Source organism: Poecilia reticulata, linkage group LG18 (genome assembly GCF_000633615.1).
Source record: "Poecilia reticulata strain Guanapo linkage group LG18, Guppy_female_1.0+MT, whole genome shotgun sequence".
Classification (NCBI taxonomy): Eukaryota; Metazoa; Chordata; class Actinopteri; order Cyprinodontiformes; family Poeciliidae; genus Poecilia; species Poecilia reticulata.
In genome coordinates, this window is record NC_024348.1 from 3,975,607 (window position 1) to 3,996,694 (window position 21,088).

The following is a 21,088-nucleotide window of genomic DNA, read 5'->3' on the forward strand; positions in this document are numbered from 1 at the left end:
TTTCAGAGAGAGAATCGCAACATACGGTGTCATCACCCCGATTCCCTGCATCCCCTTCTTGTTGGGTAGTCTTCAGGCATCATTAAGTCAATCTTCTTGTAAGCTAAGCTCTAGTCAAAAACTCCAGATTTAAAATGGTATCTGAAGTTGATTTTAGTTCTAAAAAAAAAAAGATAATCGTTAAGAATATTTAAATTAACAAGAGGACATAGATAAAAACTAAGTCCTGTAAGTGGTTTTCACAACCCTTCTACTGTATTCTCCACAGTTCTGTCCTATGATCTATTTGCTGTAGATTTGCAATGCACTCCAGGAAAAATTAAAGCTACTGTAATTCAAATTAAACTAAACTGGCTGGTGGTAAATACATTGCTGCTCTTTTCTTGTTTTCGCTTTGACTGGGTTTTTTCTAATATTTTTCATGTGACATTTTGCATTGTCCACCTAGTTTTATCATGCATATTCGAGAGAGAACTTGTCATACAGCATAGTTGATAGATCCTGTTCATTTATGGCAGCCGTCTTCTTTAAGCATTACATTGGAACCTGATTGATACAACAAGATTTAAATCTTTGTGACAGAAGACAGATGCTGTTAGTCTCCATGACGTTTGTGCAATAAAGTTGAAAACTTCCCAACACTCCTTAGTTGGTTCCAATCTTGCCTGTCCCTTCATGTCCCACAGGCTGCTGTATGAGTCTCAAACATGAACCCACTGATTTCAGATTTAATAAAATCTGGGTTGTTGAACATATATATATAAACAGTGCAGACCAAAAGTTTGGACACACCTACTCATTCAATGAGTTTCCTTTATTTTCATGACTATTGACATTGTAGATTCACACTGAAGGCATCAAAACTATGAATTAACACATGTGAAAATATGTACTAAACAAAAAAGTGTAAAACAACTGAAAATACGCCTTATWTTCTAGTTTCTTCAAAGTAGCAACCTTTTGCTGTGATTACTGCTTTGCATACACTCTGCATTCCCTTGATGAGTTTCAAGAGTGAAGTGAAAACCTGAAATGGTTTTCACTTCACAGGTGTGCCCTGTCAAGTTAACAAGTGGGATTTCTTGCCTTATAAATGGGGTTAGGACCATCAGTTGCGTTGTACAAAAGTCAGGTGGACACACAGCTGATAGTCCTACTGAATAGAGTGTTATAATTTGTATTATGGCAAGACAAAAGCAACTAAGTAAAGAAAAATGAGTGGTCAACATTACTTTAAGAAATGAAGGTCAGTCAGTCCGAAAAATTTGGAAAACTTTGAAAGTGTCCCCAAGTGCAGTCGCAAAAACCACCAAGCGCTACAAAGAAACTGGCTCACATGAGGACTGYCCCAGGAAAGGAAGACCCAGAGTCACCTGTGCTGCGGAGGATAAGTTCATCCGAGTCACCAGCCTCAGAAATCGCATGTTAACAGCAGCTCAGATTAGCGACCAGGTCAATGCCACACAGAGTTCTAGCAGCAAACACATCTCTGCAACAACTGTTAAGAGGAGACTGTGAGAATCAGGCCTTCATGGTAGAATARCTGCTAGGAAACCACTGCTAAGGACAGGCAACAAGCAGAAGAGACTTGTTTGGGCTAAAGAACACAAGGAACGGACATTAGACCAGTGGAAATCTGTGCTTTGGTCTGATGAGTCTAAATTTGAGATATTTGGTTCCAACCACTGTGTCTTTGTGTGACGCAGAAAAGATGAACGGATGGATTCTACATGCCTGGTTCCCACCGTGAAGCATGGACAAGGAGGTGTGATGGTTGCTTTGCTGGTGACACTGTTGGGGATTTATTCAAAAGTGAAGGCATACTGAACCAGCATGGCTACCACAGCATCTTGCAGCGGCATGCTATTCCATCCGGTTTGCGTTTAGTTGGACCATCATTTATTTTTAAACAGGACAATGACCCCAAACACACCTCCARGCTGTGTAAGGGCTATTTGACCAAGAAGGAGAGTGACGGGGTGCTGCGCCAGATGACCTGGCCTCCAMAGTCACCGGACCTGAACCCAATCGAGATGGTTTGGGGTGAGCTGGACCACAGAGTGAAGGCAAAAGGGCCAACAAGTGTTAAGCATCTCTGGGAATTCCTTCAAGACTGTTGGAAGACCATTTCAGGTAACTACCTCTTGAAGCTCATCAAGAGAATGCCAAGAGTGTGCGAAGCAGTAATCAAAGCAAAAGGTGGCTACTTTGAAGAACCTAGAATATAAGACATGTTTTCAGTTGTTTCACACATTTTTGTTAAGTATATAATTCCACATGTGTTAATTCATAGCTCTGATGCCTTCAGTGTGAATCTACAATTTTCATAGTCATGAAAATGAAGAAAACTCTTTGAATGAAAAGGTGTGTCCAAACGTTTGGTCTGTACTATATATATAAGCAGATGCTACCTTATAATACAATCTGCCATCACAATCCCGTCAACATAATTTTCTCTTCTAAAACTCAAGGAAGCTTTAAAACTAGATGAATTTGATAAAGATAGTTTAAAGCACATGTCTTGACTTCTGTCATCTACAGAAATACTCAGATGACTCTGCAGTTGTCAGGTGTATCAGAGATGAGCAAGAAGCTGTGAACAGAGATCTGGTGAACCGCTTTGTGTCACGGTGTAGGAACAATCATCTCATCTTGAATGTAAACAAAACAAAGGAGATGATTGTTGATTTCAGGAGGAGCAGAGTTAGAGGACAACTGTGGAACATCTGGAAATGACGATGCAAAGAAGGATTCTTCATAAAATCAAGAAAATCATGGTCAACCCTAATCATGGGTTGACCCATGATGAGACTGTCTTGGGAAAACTCAGTGTCTTCAGACAGAGGCTTCTTCAAATTCACTGTAACAGAAGACCGCTACAGGAGATCCTTCCTGACAACAGCCATCCCTACCTACAATAGCTCTTTGAAGTTGGATTAATACGAGCTACAACATTATCTTTAGGATCAATAACTTATTTTTGAATTTGAATGATGAAATGTTGCTTTATGACTTTGAATATTTCTACCCAATGTAACCCATTGGGTTCCAAGCTAGGGGAGTTTGTCAACTCTTTTACCATATAGAGAATTGTCTGATGGGGACATCTAGACATTTAGGACAGGGAGGGTGTAACCCCCTGGGTTCTGTTAAGAGAATAAAATCATTAACTTCTGGCTCGTTATATTCTCTTGTGCTCCCGGATTCAATGATTCCATGCGTGGAAACAAAAGCCACACAGAAGATGACAGCGTCACAATAATCAGCATTTATTCAAGACAGATGCATACTACCACCAGAAAAGCACATCACACAACATCAGAAAACTCAGAGCACAAACAACACATGAATTTACCTGAGAAAAGGAAAAAGACAAAAGATGGAAACGACAAACAGACAGCAAAGACGTCTTTGGAGAATTGCAAGCGCNATATAAAATGTAATTTATTTATGAAAAAATTTATTCATAAATAAATTTATTATTTATGAAAAAATAAGTAATAGAGGACATTAAAATCTTTATTTTTTTTTCATATTAAAAATTCTGTAAAATTAGAATGCATTCTCAGTTGTTATATACATACAGCACAAAACACACCTAAAAAAACAACCTACAATTCATACTGTCTCCCAAGTGTGTCTCAGAAAAAAAGGGGAGTTATTAATACAGCTTACAGTATAAATAATATAAATATCATTATACACAATCACAGACAACTGCAATGTAGTGAAATTGAGACTTTTAGTACACCTGAATTGTTCTTTCCATCAACAGTACTTTAATTAAACTAAATGCACATCTGTATTAAGAAGTCGGTTCCCTTTATTTCTAATCATCTGGTCCCTTCATAAACTTCTTAAATATTATGGCCAACGTCAATATTTTCAGTTTGCTGCTCTAAATCATCAAAGTATGTTATGAAAATACAAATGATGAAAACAGCTATGAGAAAAGAAAGAGAAGTAACTACTGCTGTTCATCAGTCTGGATAAAAGTATTTTTGGTCTTTGGATAATTATTCAGAAAAGATGGTGCATGAAGTTTATGATTCTAAAGAGCTTCATTCAGAGAAAGGCACCAAGAGGATCAGATGTCCAAACCTCTTTCAATGAAAGGCAGCAGCAGTTGACCTCTGACCTGATGGAGATCCTCACCTGCCTCTATAGCTGAACCTGGCCACACTACAAAGAACTCCACTGCAGGCATTTGTATCCACGAAAGATTTCAATCTGATAAAATTATACAAAATGCATAAGCAGCAGAATATGGCGTACTACTTTGGCACTTTTATTTATTATTTTAAAGCTAATAGGACACTATTGATGGCAACTTTAAAGGTGTTAAAGTCTGCCAGTGAGTCAACAGCAGGTTTTCATTTTGATAACATGATGGACATGCCAGAATCTGTTCAGCACCAAGTTAGCACCTCTTTCCTAATCTAACATGGAATCAGTTATAGAAACAGACTTCTAGGGTTTTGCTTTATATTCTCTCCAAACTTCTTTCTCTCTTCTACTCTTCCTTTCCCCCTACATTTCATCCATTCTTTTCTATCTCCATGTTAGAATTGAAATAAACAAAGCATTTTCTAATAAATTTTGATATATATCTAATGGAGCATTAAAGCAAAATCTGCAATGCTCCACTTGTGAAAGTAAATCAGTTTGGCTTCACTTTGGCAGTCACACAACAATTCTGAGTGCCACACAGGACACGTTAAAAAAGAGGAAGAAAAGAGAGAGAGAGAAAAAAGAGCTTGCAGCCTCATCACTCCATTCCTGCTGACAGTGTTTACACTCTCTGGTTCTTCTCTAGACATCCCAGCTCTTTACAAATGAAATTATCTGCATACCAATCATTAGTTTCCATGTGGACCAAATTATACCTCAACTGAACCATTGTTACTTTAAGAAACTGGCTATTTTTAGTGAAATTGTTGATGTTACACATTATATTGTTAGGATTGTGGACAATTAAACCCTTCAATAAAAATTTCAGCATGCAGAAGGAAAACATTAAAATGGAGAAATACTGAATCATTTTGGTCTGACATGGAGATACCGAGGTCCATTTCAGTTCTACGCAGGAAGCAGAACCGTAGACTGCACCATTTGTTTAGCATTTCTCTGACAGAGAAGAGAATGTTCCCTTCACTTTCTGGATAAAGTCATCGTACAACTAGACTCTCTTCTTACAATAAAAGACAGGAGATTGTAGGTCACAGTGTCTAAAGAGGGACTGAAAAATATCCCACCCAGGTTTCTGATGTAAGTTGGCAAGATAGATCACAATCTTTGCTGATGCTGCTTCTGCTGTGCCATTCCTTAGACAAACTGACAAGTTGTACAACCGTTTCTTTGCAACATGCCTCTTGATGTGGGATGGGAGCTGTGTCCCTGCAGAAACTGCCAGGGACACAGCTGTGTCTGCTGTGGGCCGATGGTGTTAAAGTCTTCTCTGCCTTCAGTGCAAGGGGGATCACTTCTTAAAAGTTTAAGAGCAGGTAGAACATTCTGGTTCTTGTTCTTTAAGACGTCAGCCTGTTTTCCAGCTCAGTAGCTGTTTTCATGACCAGTCAAGATGTACAGGTTGCTCAGCGCTGAGGGGTCGTCCGTCGGCGTACTCTGAAGGATGATGTCTCTGTTTAGTGCAGAAACCAAAGGAAAAAGGTCTTATTCATCCAAAGTACACAAATCTAAGTTAGTTTGATAATACTGCTTCTTATTTCTGCAAGACAACTGCTACGCAAAACTGAAATTAAAGTCACACTCTCACTGATAAAGGTATATGTCTAAGATATTTCCTAGAATCATCTTTATCTTATTTGTTAATATTAGAGTTGAACAGTATGTAGCATCACAATCATCTTATTAAAAGCAAGTTTGGATGCTCTGAATATTTCTAATATATTTGACCATCTGGATGGATGGAAATCTAAAAAAAAAAAAAATTTTAAGAAACACTGGAAAGGATTTAAACACTAACTTGCTTTATGGAAAAAAATGTTTTCCAGAAGTTTAAACTTTACAAATCACTCAGCACTGTTCCTATAATAGGGCTGCAATTAACTATCAATTTAGTAATCAATTATTCTATTGATTATTCTGATGATTAATCAATTCATTGGAGAAAAGATTGGAACATTCTGCAGATTTTTCAATTAACCACGTATTGTATTTTATACAATGTTAGAAATATGTAAAAATACAAATAAATAATTACATTTATCTAATTTCCAAAATGCAATAACAGCATTCCTTTAATGAACTCTTGATCATTTGTATTGTATTTAGCATCTGCAGCTAAAAACAATCCTAACATCAACATGTAAAAAGTTCAACACTTTCTGCTGGTTGAACATCAATCCTGTGTGGGCTGATCTGTTGAGCATTATTTTATTCATAATCGGACAGCAAAAGATGATTAATAGGATATTTTTTAAACAAAATCAGGAGAGCCAGATGAAGCTAACACTGCCACTTCAGGAGTTCTGGGTAGAACATATTTACAGATTTACAGACGAGGAAGTTTTTATATATTAAATGCAAAATATATGTATTTTTTGTAAAGTTTTTGGTTTAATGTTATTGTTCTTTCAGCAGAAGGTCTTTTTTAAGTCTGTATACTCCAACTAACAATTTATCAATTCATAATTAGTTGACAATTATTTCAATAACTGATTCATTACAATTAATCTGATCAATTGTTTCAGGCCTACCTATGAATACTCAATATAACACCTAATGTTTGTTTTCTTTCATTATCTCACCTGTTTGTTCCCAAAACTCGGAAAACTCGGCTCTCATCTGTGATTTCCTGTGTTACCTGCCGCTCAAAATGACATGACTCAGGTTTGTGAATTCTGCCACATAACAGGCAAAGGACTCAGCTTCACAGATGTGCAGATATTCACCTCATCCAAATGGAAACTCCTTCCTTTAAGGCCATGCTTCCAGAAAGCCAGCACACTGTCCTGTAAACAGACTGCCGGGATAAGGAGCGTTACTCAGCTGTCAGCACAGACAAGCTGATCTTAGAGCGGCTCTCTGAATGTTGTTGTTACCTAGTGTTTCAATTGGAAAGTCAAAAACGATCTCAGCTGCCAGCTCTTTAGATGGAAGCCCTTTCAGGTCCACAATCTTTACCGTTTCTGCACAGTCAGCATCAGGACAGAAGCAGAGTTCATTACAAATCATCACAAAATGTGTTTTAGTGATGACATTAGAGTAACTTACTTTCAGTTGTTATCAGTACTGTGTCTCTGTCCAGCTGGGTAACCTGTACAGCTCTGAGGGCGCCACCACCTGCAGAGAGACGACATTACTGCAGGCTCTAATCTGAGAGGCTCACGGACTGAAGCATGGTGGTTTATCCTACCTGGCACTGAAGCAGGAGGAGCATTCAGCTCGATTATATCAAACTTGAGCTGCTGGCTGGTTGGACTCTCCTCATTTTTACACTCTCTCACCCCCACACAGAGCTGGGGAAACTCATCTGTTACCAGAACCAGAAGCTCAAATATTGGCAGAGACTCTGGTAGTCGCACTGGTATGTGCTGCAAGAGATGAAGAACAAATCAGCAGAAATAGGAACAGTGAGGCTACATGATTAAAAACTAGGATGCAGGTGGGAGATTAAAGTTAGATACCATGGTTACTTGGTCGCTCAGGTCAGACAAGTTTTATTAAGCAAACCTAAAACCTTTAAGTACTTAAATATCACCTTGAATCCAGCAGCATTGGAGAGTTGCACAATGACCAGGCTGCAATTAACCATACGAGTTGATAACAACACCAAAAGATCATATTCACCTCACCAAAAACAAATTCTTGTATCTAATAAACATCAGCTAATACTTCTATTTAACACCGAAACAACGTGTATGAGATCAAATTGTATTTATTAAAATAGTCTAACACAAATTAAATTGCTAAATTTTAACTTAAAATAAGCACATTCAGTAAATCTTCCATAAATTGTTTGAGGGAAAAAATTACTTAAAATGTCAGTAGAGGGCAGCAATACCTCAGTGTAGAATCTGATCACATCATTTGGACCCAAGAAGAAACTGAATGACCCTGAAAATGTGCTGGTTTATTTTCTAAAGTCAGAATATTTGTGTCGCCATTGCTGGAGGATTATGGAGATGGAGGAATAATCTGAATCTACTCTGAGTTTAGGGTCTGTAAAGGTGATTTGCGTATAAAACAGCACAAGATGTTGAACTAAAATGTTTATTTGCACAATGCCTCTGACATGAAAAGGAGTTTGTTTTACACCTACCAAAAAAGATTAATATACACACTTAACCATGCCACAAAAATTGAGATTCATATTTCAGAACGTCAGAAGTACTGATGGATTTGAATGGAAGCAAAGTTAACCTGCTATATCTGTAGTTACGCTGCTACAGGCTTATGCTGGAGGACAAACTACCCACTTTTCTTACTTTCTTTTTTCCCAACTATCATTACTTTGTGTTATGTCAACCATTAGCTTTATGTTTTCTCTCAACTTTTTTTGTCTCCATAGAAGCTCCATCTGGTCTGGTGTTCTATTTAGCTGTGACTCTTTCCTAGAAAACATCAGCTGAAATAACGCTGCCAATTAAATAGTTCTCTGTGTGCCTGGAAAACAGAACACTGCCCCTTTAATGAGTTACAACCTGTCAGAAGTGGAAATAAAGTGTTTATTCTAAGTTTTACATCATGTTATAATGTAACATAAAGTCCAACATGGTGTGTCAGTGAGGAATCTCCAACTTTTCCAACTGGAATTCCGACATTGAGTTGTTCCAAGTATTTTTCATTGACTTGAACTCAAAAATTCTGACTTTTGATTCCAAATGTAAGGTGAGCAAATTGTAAACATTCAAACAGACATTAACTCCAGTTACACATTTCCTGCTTGCATCCCTTTTTAATACAGCTGTTAACATATGAGTTAACTGCTGAACTTGAGGGCTGGATAAGAGTTCATGGTTCTGTTCATACATAACATCAACGTCCTGGTATTAATTACAGAAACTAAGAAAACGGATCTCGTTTGTACTTTGAGTAGTGGATGTCAAAGTGCTTGTGGGACAACATATCTGCACTAACCTTTAGATGCATAAACTTCTGGAGAGGCTCATACCACAGCAGCAGCACCAGGCCGGAGGGAACCGCCCCACACAGGAAGGTACTCTCTGTGTAGGGGTTTCTAGCTGCAGTAAGGAAAAACAACAACACTGAAGACTTTGTTGGTATCAGTACATGGAAAAGAAGCACTTGGGCTGTTTATTCAGATGAGCACCAGAGATATTAAGGAGAATGTGTGGAGAATTTGCTTCAGGCTGTTGACACTTGCCAATGTGAACACTCAGCTGCTGATTTTCCACATTTCTTACAAACGGGGAAAAAAATAGCCCAAAAAAGTTTTGGACCAAGTGCCGTGGACATTTGGGTTCTCACACTGCATCCATCTTGATTATCCCTGGAAAATGTGTGAGAACTACTTTAGAGCCGGTTTGAATCACTTACCCACACTACATCTCCGACAGCCTTTAGTGTCTGGAATTTTCACAGATATGGCAAACTTTCTGGAAACGGGAGGAAACATAGCTCAGTGTAGGAATTAAGAAGATTCAGTAAAAGGTTAAACAAAGGATATTTGAAAGTTTCTAAATGTTGCACTCTGCCTGAACTGCCCAGCCTGTTCCAAACTCTGACCTGTACCAACCTGGGAATGATCCTCTCAGTGAAGCGATTGGTGCTGAGAGACAAGCTGCCGTGTTTTTTTTGCAGATGTCCTTTCTGCTCAAACAGAGCCGTTAGACTGTGGGAATAAAGCTGCGACGACTTTCCTGCACAAAGGACACGGTCTTAGAGAGGCAGATACTATAAAGCTCAGCATGTTGTCTGATAGAAGCAGCACACGGAGGAGACGTTACCTGACACAGACATCAGCACATTATTCATGACATAGAGCCACGTACATCGCTGAGGGAGCAGCTGTGGACAGAAACAAGGTTAGTTTTACTGGACAGCTTTCAAACGCCTGTCAAAGAAATATCAGGAATAAACATATCCTGATCTCTTTCAGGACAGGATGGGGAGCAGTGTAAACATGACAAGAAAGTGTGTGTCTGAGTTCATAAGATCTTCTCCAACCTTTTCTAGTGTGTCCTCATGAAGTTCATTTAGGTTCAGTGTGTAAATTCCTTCCTCTGCTCCAAGAATCAGGTATTGATCTAAGGCGGAGAAGAACAAGTTAAAGTGAGAGGATTACCTCCAGCTGAATGCAGTCATGAGGGAAAAGAAATGTCCATGAGTGACTGGACAGGCATGAGAAAGGCGGCTCTACGAACCGTGGGATGGTGGTCTGCACCTCGTTTTCGTCATCACTCAAAAATCAGTCACAGAAATATTCTGTATGTAAATAACCTTTAAATGTTTCAGGGTTTTTAAGTAAAGACCACTTTTGTTTTGAAGTAAAGATGACATGCTTGCTCAGGAGAACGAAAGTCACAGCTAGACTACAAAACATTTTACCAACTGACATTATGAACTGATTTACAGCAAGAATCAAACTGGGAACTAAAATTGAATCCGTTTGCAAATATATCTCCATACCTGGATATGAATTGGAGCTTTTTGCCTCGTAAGGTAAAAGCACTTGGGCTGTTTATTCAGATAAGCACCAGAGATATTAAGGAGAATGTGTGGAGAATTTGCTTCAGGCTGTTGAAACTTGCCAATATGAACACTCAGCTGCTGAGTGTTCATCCACAAATGTGGACTTTGTTCATATGTGCTAAAATTGGCAAAGTATAAATCAGGGGTCACCAACTCCAGTCCTCAAGGGCTACCATCATGCAACTTTTAGATTCACCTCTGCTCCAAAATGTCTGAATTTCCTCATCAGCATTCATTCCTCTCTGCAATAGGCTGGAAATGAGCAGTTTATTTGATCCAGGTGTGTTTGAGCAGAGACACATCTAAAAGTTGCAGGACGGTAGCCCTCGAGGACTGGAGTTGGTGACCCCTGGTATAAATAAACGGAACTAAAGTGAACTTTCTGGGGTTCAGGGCTTTAAGAAGCCAGAGTCCTCACCTTTTGTTTTGGGTAAGATCCAGGTAGCAGCACAGTGGATTTTTAGAGGACAGCCGTTGAAGACTTTGGTAAAGCAGGCTCCCATCTAGAGGAAGCAGATGACTTTGAGTCTGACAGGATTACAATGGCCCTTCAGTTGTGGAGTGGTGTGATAAAAAGCAGTCATTGAAATCATGCTGCTGTTGGTACAGTAAAGCTACAAAATGCCCACTGATGCAGCTTTCAAGCAAAAGGCTCTTTAACAGGCAAACAAAGTATCTACAGCAGAGACACAGATCATGTAGGAGGGCCATCGGACCACATCATGTTGCAGCGTGTAATCAGGATTTAGATACCTCATAACTGGTGATTCTTCTTCTACTCAACCATGAGACTTTTCCAGATTTTAATTTCAGTTGTTCTCTTATTTCTTAGCATCCTTACTTTCAGTCGTAGCAGATTCTTGTGATGTCTTGTGTCATTTAACAAACATTTTTTCAGTCTAATTTGTGAAAATTTTCTATTTCCCATCTGTTTTAATCTTGAGAGGATCACATGAAAGTGGTATTTTTTATTATTGATATGTCATTTTTGATAGGATCTGCCCAGCAACTTTTACTGAAACTTTCATGCTTTTGAATTTTCTTGATAACATGATAAGATCCTTTGACCCTCACACATTAACGAGGATGGTGCTTTACATAATATTCAAAGAATAAAATAAAACTTACCTAGAAAGTCTATATGTAACACCATGCAATGCATTAGTATGTGTTAGGAGAGGAAGTGTCTGTAATTAGTCATGAAGGTGTTGGCATTTTAGTGCTGGTTGCTGTTAGAATTCACACTTACATGGACTTGAGGGGTGGGAGGAAGCCCATGACAACCAGCTCTCTAGAATTACAAAGGTTACACACAACAACACAGAGGGAGTAATAAAGACTGTACACCTGGGGAATAATACCAAATTAACAACTTTCACTGCATCTATCAACCTTTACAGGGTTCAAACAGAATCATTAGGAAGTTATTAGGTTAGCAAGTCACTCCAGCGCTCTGACGTTTGCTTCTCATTTAATGAGAGAAGCATTCTCATTAAAAACTCACTGAGTCTTCTGGCTTTTTCCTCAGCGTGCTCCACTCTGGAGACAGAGGCGTCTCTCTTTTTGGGGAGGAAACCATCCTTTTCTCTGCTACTACAGAGTGTTGTGGTAGCAAACATGGGTCACTGCAGCGCTGACTGATGTCCTGCGTGGCAGAACACCTGGACAAGACTTAGAATAGAATAGAATAGAATAGAATAGAATAGAATAGAATAGAATAGAATAGAATAGAATGACCATTTACTGCCCCACCGTGGAAAATTCCAGTGCAACAGCATCAAAGTGACAGACAATCGAAGCATGTAGAGTCACACAAAGGTAGGAATATAAAATATTTTAAAAAATACTGAACAGTAAGGGTTGTGGTGGAAAATTACTATAAGTTAACATCTGCTGATCATGTTATATTAAATGCTTGTGAACTCACCAAATAACTATTTGGGTTGCATGTACAAGGTTGGAAGTTGTTTTCTACAGCTCCATCAGAACCAGACTGTCTCACCCCTTGTTTTGAATTCCTTATCCTTGGTATGAACTCAAGTGTTGTCTCTGCCTGGCAGAGCTTTTCACCCAGACCTGCTTCATTATTGATTGTCCTACAAGCTCTTTTTATTGTGCACAATATATGAATAAACCTGACGGAGTGATTTCATCTGACAGTGTTTGGTAAAATAGTTTTTATCCACAACAGGGTAAAATTACAGCATAAATAATGTGCTAGTCAGTTATTTGTTGGTGTTAGTGTCTCCACATTTCATGCTGTATTACAAAATCTTGTGTATAGATTTATGTATATGTCTCTACAAATAACATCATTCTGATAGTAATAGATATTGCACAGAGCTCAGTCAGGTTTAAGTCCAGAATGTGGAACCAGTGGCAGTTTAGTCTTTCTGTAAATCAATGACTTGTATTTGTGATTATTATTATTTTTTTGAGTCAATTAATTTTTTTAATTTTTTTTCTTATGTGGACCTATTTGTCTTTAATAAAGCTGCTGATGATGAGTGTGTAGTTATTAGAAATAGCACACTCTCCTCCAATGAAAGGGACAACTGAGTAAGACCCTCAGAAAAACTGTGCATGTGTATTTGTGGATTAAAAAACAACAAACGACTTATAATAAGTGACAATACCAGAACCAGCAGACCTCTGCTGATGCATATGAAACAAGTTGTGTGTGACTGAATGGTGTGTGTACTGAGGTGTACCTGCTGCAGAGCCGGGGTCGGCTGTGATGGCCGCATCAGGGCCGAGTGTGCAGGCCGGTCTCAGCGTCAGGTCTCTGTCTTCTGTGTTGGAAGTTAAAGAGCTGAAGGCTGGCAGTGAGGCTGTCGGACTGAACAAAGCGCTCTTCCTACCTCCCTGTAAAACACCAGCATGTGAGTCATCACTGGAGTGATTCCAACATCTCCAACACCGCTCATGTGAGCGTCACACATAAAAATAGAGTAGAAAATATCCTTTTCTATTCTACAATAGGAAAGCAGCATTTTGGCTAGTGATTTGTGTCGCTATTGATAGCCGATATTAATGTTACTGTCATGGCCAATGATTGATATTTACCAATATTCATTATATTTTTTACCCTTTCGACACCTTGAAAAAAACAATCACACCGATATGCTGTGCTTCATCATTATCCCTGTCACATGACCAGACACACACCACATCACCAACTTCCTCCACCCTGCCTCCACAAACAATTGGCAACAAGATGGAAATAAATATTATTGATCCCGGCCCAGTTTCATTTATCGGATCAATACCCTTATGTTAAAAATGACTAATGTCAGCCAATGCCAATGTTAGCACCAATATATTGTGCATCCTTAGTTAATAATTGATAATTCATCGATCATTTGATTAACTGTCATCAAATAAATAAATCAAATAAAAGAGTCAGAAGGCAACTTAAACCACAGCTGTCCTCAGAATTAAACTCTATAATGTTGTGATCACATTTTATCTCCATTACAATTAAGAAACAAACAGTTAATATTTGTCAGCAGCTTCTGGCACTGAAGGACTCTTAGTCAATTTAACCAATAAGTTGGTTTCTCAATGAAATAACATAAATATCTCCCAGAAAGTACAAAGACAAGGTAAAGGGATTATTAGTTTTGAAAAAAATAATCTCTAAAAGATTGCTTTAAGAGGTAAAGTATAATTATAGCATAGTTAAAACTGTGGAAGTTTGTATCTAGTCAACACATCAGGCAACAGAAATAAAGACTAACTTTATGGTAATAAGAGTCATACTCACATCAGCAGATGGCGCTCTTGCAATCGTTAAACTCCTGAAAGACAAATGAGCAACAACCATCAGGTCATTGCAAAATCTGATGGCTGAATCTAAGCATGGGCTGGTATGAGAGTCTAACTCTGACTATAATGAGGAAAACATATCATGGTATCAGTATGGTATCACCATAGCTGTCTGAAACATTTCTAAACAGCTGAATCTGTCGGCCTTGTAAGCAGAGAGAAAATGTAGAAGCCTGCTTTAAGCCAGCTGGCAGGCAATGCTCTGCACTGGAGGGAGAGAGCTGCACCACGGTCCATAAACCCAGAGAAAACATTCTGACATCTACGCAAGCATCTCATGACAAGGACTTTAAACTAAAGCAAAAGCATGAAGATTTCAGTGGTTTTGTCAAATCAATGTTTTAAATCCTTTATATAACCTCATACCAATACCATGCCTAGTCAAATCATTCAATTAGATCCAGGACAAGCAACACGACACCAAGCTTGAGGCAGACGCTGGGGAGCTTGAAGGTAGGACAATAGCAGCACACGGACCAAACTCTGACGGAAACGCCACAATGAAGCAGACAAAGGAGCCCTCAAAGCTGAGAACCACTGGGCCTGTCCTGGTTGGAATCTGCACCAGTTCACGTAGTTTGAGGGCGATATTAAGAGCACATGAACACAAACCTGAAGATTATGGCAAACACACTGACATTAGCTGACAAATGCATCATAATAATACCAACTGGAGTGGTTTATTTCAGGTGGGATGGAAAAACAGAGCTGTTAGGAGAGGCTGGAGCAGGCGGGCGTGGCCTACCTCATCTGCAGGGCTTGCTCCACACATTCCAACAGGCTCCTGCAACAGGAAGACCCCCGGTGTTTATCTGACCACAGGCCTCAATCGGCCAGAACAATATGAGGGAGTAAAACCAAAGGTCCTCTTCTAGCAAGCACTGATTACCTCAACTGACGCCTGGATTCTTTACTTTTTCAATCTTTTTGCAATATGGCTCTGAAAATACCTGAAGTTTGGATCAGCAGGAAGTCCTGTCCTTTAATATTGGATGTCTCAGTTCTTGCAATTTAAAAAGGGACTTTTAAGATTTGTATACATGGTGTAACATTTTTATCTGCGCAAAAACAAAACACGACAACTGGCCTGAAAAGATGCAATGACCCAATCATTACTGTACCTGGACATGTCTAACTATCAGTGCAGACGGCTGGACTGGACGTAGAAATGCAGAATTCTTGCTGACCGATTGAGTCGACTCAGCGGCTGCCCCTTCTTGCACTGACCTAATGATTTTGGAAAAGGTTCTAATGTTTAGTGGATATTTTGCACAGCTGTGCTGGAAACCAGAATCAGACTGGGACTGGCAGTGTGGTGTGGGATCCTCACTGTTCATGAGGCGTGAAATCGAGGGAACATGTCCGTGAAGCGGAGAGGACTTTCACTATTATGGAAGCAGGATGCTCACAATAAGACAAGAAAAACCTTAAGGATCCGCAATCATTTTGTTCTGGAAATACAACTCATTAACTTAAAGAGTCTCAAGTTGTCCTTATGTTTTCATTTTAAATATTTTTCTCACAAAGGAAACATCTTGATATCACGAATCATTTAAAACAGACTGTAAGGATTAACTTTCCTATATTTTTTAATTTAACATACGTAGTTTTGCTGATATATTGTGTTGATAAAGATGTGCTGTAAACTGTAATACTTGTTACTTACAATAAACACATGAGGAAAATATTGCATTGCACTTCTGGCTGTATACTTCGGGTCGCTGTCCTGCTGGCAAAGTCGCTCACAAGTTATTTTTTCCAAAGCTAGGTCAAGTCCCTGAGGGACAAGTCCAAGTCAAGTTTCAACTAAAATAAACAGTTTATCATCAAATTCATGACATCTAGGTCACCTCTAACTCTGCACTACTGTAGGTTAGAATTTTGCTGTTTGTTCTTCAGATCATTAAATAAATGTTTGATAATTATCAGTCTATTTTATATATACATAATGTTGTTTTTTTAATCTTTTAACATTTATTTCTTTATCCAGAAATCTGGTAGTGACTGATTTGTATTATTATTAAAAAGGATCCAATCTAGTATTTATCTTCACAATTATGTATTATTTCTGTTGGTCTATCATATTACGTCCTACAACACACTTATGATTTTAATATGATACTTTTGCAGTAAACTGTATATTTGTTAATATTTCCAAAATGTCTAAGCAAAGTTGCTAGGTGAAGTGTGTAATGGAACACTCATTTAATTTTATAAATCTGATTTGTTTTGTATTGAACCAAACAGGAGTAAACATAATCATTCCATAAGAACAGAATATGATTTGGGGTGACAAAAAATAATGTTCCTTATTAACACTTCTGTGTGGACCTTCAAAGGCTGCATCAAAGTAAGATACTGTTGTTGTTGTTACTGTAGTGTTTACTTGAAGCTCACTTGGGTTTTTTTCTGTCCCTGTTCTTGGCTAATTGCAGGAACATCAGCTTTGGTCACTAAAACTGGATCAACTGTCAGTTTATTTACATTCTACCTGGTCATGCGTGTGCATTCATAGGGAACAGTTTCATTGCTGACAAAGTGCATGACTACAGTACAGATTGGAGCAAGAATTGTCTGAAATAAAGAAACATTCCCAGGCGCAACACAGGATAGGTTTGGTCATTCCTGCAGTCACTGACCCGATGACTCAGCTTGTTTTCAGAACAGACCCTGAAACTGTAACTGTTCTGAAACAGTACGGCCAACTTAAACAGTAGCCTCTTTAAATTGATGTTTTAAAAATCCCAAGACTTAAACAACATTTTCTGTGATAAAATGATCCGCTAAATTATGTAATAAAGACATTTGACTGTCTTCTGGAAATAAACAAACCATTATCTGTATGTGTATAAAACACATTAAACAATAAAAATATAGACTGTAAGTGGATAAGAAATATTCGTCTTCCACAGTCTTTACCCCGCTAGGTTCATTCGGAGAAAATCACTTTGTCATTTAAAAGACACATTAAATAAAAAATAATCACTTTCCCCCATATGTTTTAATACGGAATAAGGATTAAAAGGAACAAAACAACTTACGGTGAGTTCTCTTCATCTCCAGACATGCTCCAGTCATCATAGGAGCCCTGCAGAAAGCAGAGCAAAAACACAGCCATCAGTCATGTTAATGAAGTGCCACATATGACATCAGTAGCAGAGCAGTCAGAATCCATTACCAAGTCAGGATAAGGCTCTGTGACTTTTCTCAGTGGACGTCCAAACTTTATTTGGTCAACTGCAAAGAGAACATCAGAGTTGATATGAATTCTGTCGATGAACATGTTTGTACACAGATTTTACACAGCAGCTCAGTGGATCAGTAAATGTATCACTTGTTTTTTTCTGCTCTGACTCGACTGAGATGCAAAGTGTGAAGATTGTGTTTGTCGTCTAACCACAGCGAGCCTGAGCTGACTTCACAGAGCCTTTGAAGCAGCAAATGAGGAAACCGTTAAACCAGAAAGCAGAAGCTGCTGTCTTATATCATCCCAGTTAACCCTCACAATGTTTCTGATCGTCTGCTTCAGGCCAGGAGGAAGGATTAGCACCAAATGCTCTGCAGTAGTTTTCTTAAACTTAACACTATGTGGGAACTATAAATAGAACAAGAAAATGTCAGGATTTTGCACATCATGTTCCTTTAACAAATGAAAGTACATGCTTGGGATATTTTTCCTCTTCTCTGGCAGTCAGTGAGTTTACTAGCTGTGACGTGAAGATCAACTGAGAGTTCAAACACTCTGCTATACCAACATGAACATGATGTGCCTTTTAGACACATTGCGCTGCCGTATATCAAAGCTCTTTGGTTTGAAAAAGTTGATTCTCCACTACAACAACCATATCACTAAAGTACTCAGCAGAGAGACATAATCACCACAACAATAAAAATTCAGACTGCAGCACATTAACCTCAGGTTTCCTCCTACTGTAATGATTCAATACACAGTTAAACACAGAGCAAATTTTCACTGGAGATGAAGGAGGTTTCCTCTCTTAAGTTGACAGATCTCTCTGTGATTATAGCCATGGTCTGGTTGCTATGCATGTGTTGGACCACAAGGAACAGAGAGACTGGTATAAAGGCTGTGAGTCCCAGGAGAAAGAGACAGCGTGATCATGTGACACAGTAAAAAACCTCTCTTCGTCCCATCATCACACATTGGACGAGATGTCTGCACACCTTAACCCCCTGTCTCCCTTCCACCAGGGGAGAACACTTTCTTTGCTGTCAAAGGGAGAAATCTCCCAGGATCCAAAGTAACTTCAGAATACGGTTAAAGCATCCAGTGTCTGTATCCTGGCTGAAGGAATAAGACGCTGGTTTATTCATAACTCGGAAGAAGGAATCTTTGAATTGTAGGTTCTCCAAACAGAGACATCGTCTGACTGTGTTACTGAATTGATGTTCCTGCTGCTCCTTCCACACTTGCTCCAGCCTCAGAGATAAGAAGAGAACAGCTTCACTTTTTATTTATCCCACCTTCCCGAGAGAGAGAATGAGCAACACCTCCACAAGCTGACCTCATCACTAGCCAAGAAGCCTCCACCTTTATTCTGAAACGACGCTCCTTCAGCTGCTGGCTGACAATTCCCTGGTTTTCCCCACAAACGCTGCAGTTTCACCAGGAAATGCTGCAAAAGCCCCTCTGACTACAACACAGGTGGAGACTGCCTGGTTATTAAGGATGACTAAAGTAAGAGGTTATGTCTGGGCAGAGATGAATTAGCTTAGGATAAATAATTTGAATATTATTTCTGAATGTGTGTAACCTTTGTGTTTCGACAGTTGATGATTAAATCTGAGCAGTAAGCCAAACTTTATTCTAATAGGTTTGATCTCTTTGGTAATGTGAGCTTGTACATATTATTATTTTCTTTCTTCTATTTTTACCAACCTAAATAAAAAGGTTTTTAAAATGTGAGTTTGTTAAAAAAGAATTTCCTTTTTTTTCCATTTTTAAGTTAATCATAACCAAACCTGCTGTTGCACAATGCATATTCTGTGTAATTCCACATCTTACAGTTCACAAACTGCCAAACTGAGACACTGCAGCAACGCAAAGCCAAGGTGATGTAACTGCACAAAGCTTGGTGTATTGGGTGTGGTCAGTAGTGGTGAAGAAAATATCAGAGATCACACTCATGCTGTTCCATAATGTTCCTTGCAGCCAAATGGCAGAAAGTAAAGAAACAGGATCAGCAACACAGACCTGAGTCTACGAGCGAAAGTTTGGATGCGGACATGTCTACTTAATCTGTTATCTTTGTAAAATCCTGAGGGTTCCTGCCAAGAGAAATATATAAGGTTAGATTCTTTGAACATATGAACTCTGAAAACAATTAAAGTCCCAAGACACAGAACTTCAGTCTATGCTATAATGGAACTTGCAGCTTGTGTTACTGATAAAGGATACATTCTTCATTTTTGAAGGAATATTTATGAAGTTCTGAGCCAAACATTTTGTCAGCATGCACAGGCCTGCGATCCACCAACTCACCACATTCTTACCCAGCCCAGTTCAACACCGACACTTCAGACACAGAGCCAAGCTTTGCAGCAGTCGTCTGAGTCGCCTGAGCTCTGAATGATAAATCTGAGGTACAGGTGTTTGTGGCTTTTGTGTTAACACCAGACTGATGCATGACAAAGCGGTGGTCTGAGTGTCAGGCTAGTCTGTTACACCAGACACACTGTGCAGGCCGGCAGAATGAAGTCACTGGGTGAGTGCATAGAAGCACTTGTGTCTGTCACACAGCAGGCATGTTCTTAGTGCCATCCTCTGCCTTCATCCCACATGTACAGAGCAGCTACAGGACAGTAGCAGCCTGACTGAGAGCTTGTTGTGCTCCTCCCAAATATGGCTCATGCAGCTCTGGACACAGAGGGTCATGGGAGACAATGAAGCCACTTTTCAGCAAGTACAAGCAGCAAACACAAGAATTTCTCCGTCTGCTATACAAGAATCACCATCAAGTGTAAATTCACATACAATGGAGTTCGAAAACAAACTGGACTTTGTTACAGAAAATATATCGACATATAAAACAGCCAAACTGACTGAAAGTTAAACATGTTGGGAAACATTGATGATATTTTTCTCTTTCTGACATCTACTGTTAAACCCAAAATTATTCATGCTCCAAAAATATTTAGATTTAAATTGTATTTTATTCAACCAAAGAGTTTGTTTCTGACAATAAATTAGACAAAACATTGCAATGCAATCTTTATTGGCATTACAACAGTCAAGTCCTGGTTATGGTTGATGTGCAGTATTTTGTGTGTATTTGTATGATTTATTGATCTTTGGTGATAAGCTTCAAGGTTTTCATGTTTGAAGGCTTCCTGCCATCACTCTAAGCATCTAAAGCTGCCTCCACAGATTCTCTGTCAGACAGATATGACGAGAGCGATGTTAGACCCTCCTGCATCAAGGTCAGAAACAACTGGAAGCAGAAACCAAGAGACCAACATCTAAAGAGAAGACCGGGACAGGAAAAACCTGCTTCCATCAGGTTGGACTGTTTGGATTGTGACTCATGTCTGCATGTGTGTGTGTGTGCGTGTGTGTGTGTGT

General features: G+C 39.0%; 1 protein-coding gene across 5 annotated transcripts in view; it reads right to left on the reverse strand.

Annotated features, from left to right (window-relative positions):
- Positions 1-3,501: 3,501 nt before the first annotated feature.
- map4k2 (mitogen-activated protein kinase kinase kinase kinase 2) overlaps positions 3,502-21,088 on the reverse strand; it is a 36,713-nt gene continuing 19,126 nt past the window's right edge. Inside the window, exons 12-31 of one of the 5 annotated variants that reach the window (XM_008434945.2) lie at positions 17,684-17,742; positions 17,547-17,593; positions 15,251-15,289; positions 14,444-14,477; positions 13,539-13,542; positions 13,389-13,469; positions 12,182-12,348; positions 11,927-11,968; positions 11,096-11,180; positions 10,153-10,232; positions 9,933-9,993; positions 9,722-9,845; positions 9,523-9,581; positions 9,103-9,206; positions 7,379-7,556; positions 7,237-7,305; positions 7,065-7,151; positions 6,915-6,985; positions 6,771-6,826; positions 3,502-5,641 (exon numbers count right to left, since the gene is read on the reverse strand). In XM_008434945.2, the coding sequence (XP_008433167.1) occupies positions 5,554-5,641; positions 6,771-6,826; positions 6,915-6,985; positions 7,065-7,151; positions 7,237-7,305; positions 7,379-7,556; positions 9,103-9,206; positions 9,523-9,581; positions 9,722-9,845; positions 9,933-9,993; positions 10,153-10,232; positions 11,096-11,180; positions 11,927-11,968; positions 12,182-12,348; positions 13,389-13,469; positions 13,539-13,542; positions 14,444-14,477; positions 15,251-15,289; positions 17,547-17,593; positions 17,684-17,742 (1,535 nt within the window). In that variant the 3' untranslated portion in view covers positions 3,502-5,553. Of the gene's footprint in view, positions 5,642-6,770; positions 6,827-6,914; positions 6,986-7,064; positions 7,152-7,236; positions 7,306-7,378; positions 7,557-9,102; positions 9,207-9,522; positions 9,582-9,721; positions 9,846-9,932; positions 9,994-10,152; positions 10,233-11,095; positions 11,181-11,926; positions 11,969-12,181; positions 12,349-13,388; positions 13,543-14,443; positions 14,478-15,250; positions 15,290-17,546; positions 17,594-17,683; positions 17,743-21,088 lie in introns of all 5 variants that reach the window. The other 4 variants (XM_017310578.1, XM_008434946.2, XM_008434943.2 and 1 more) reach the window with 4 other exon arrangements.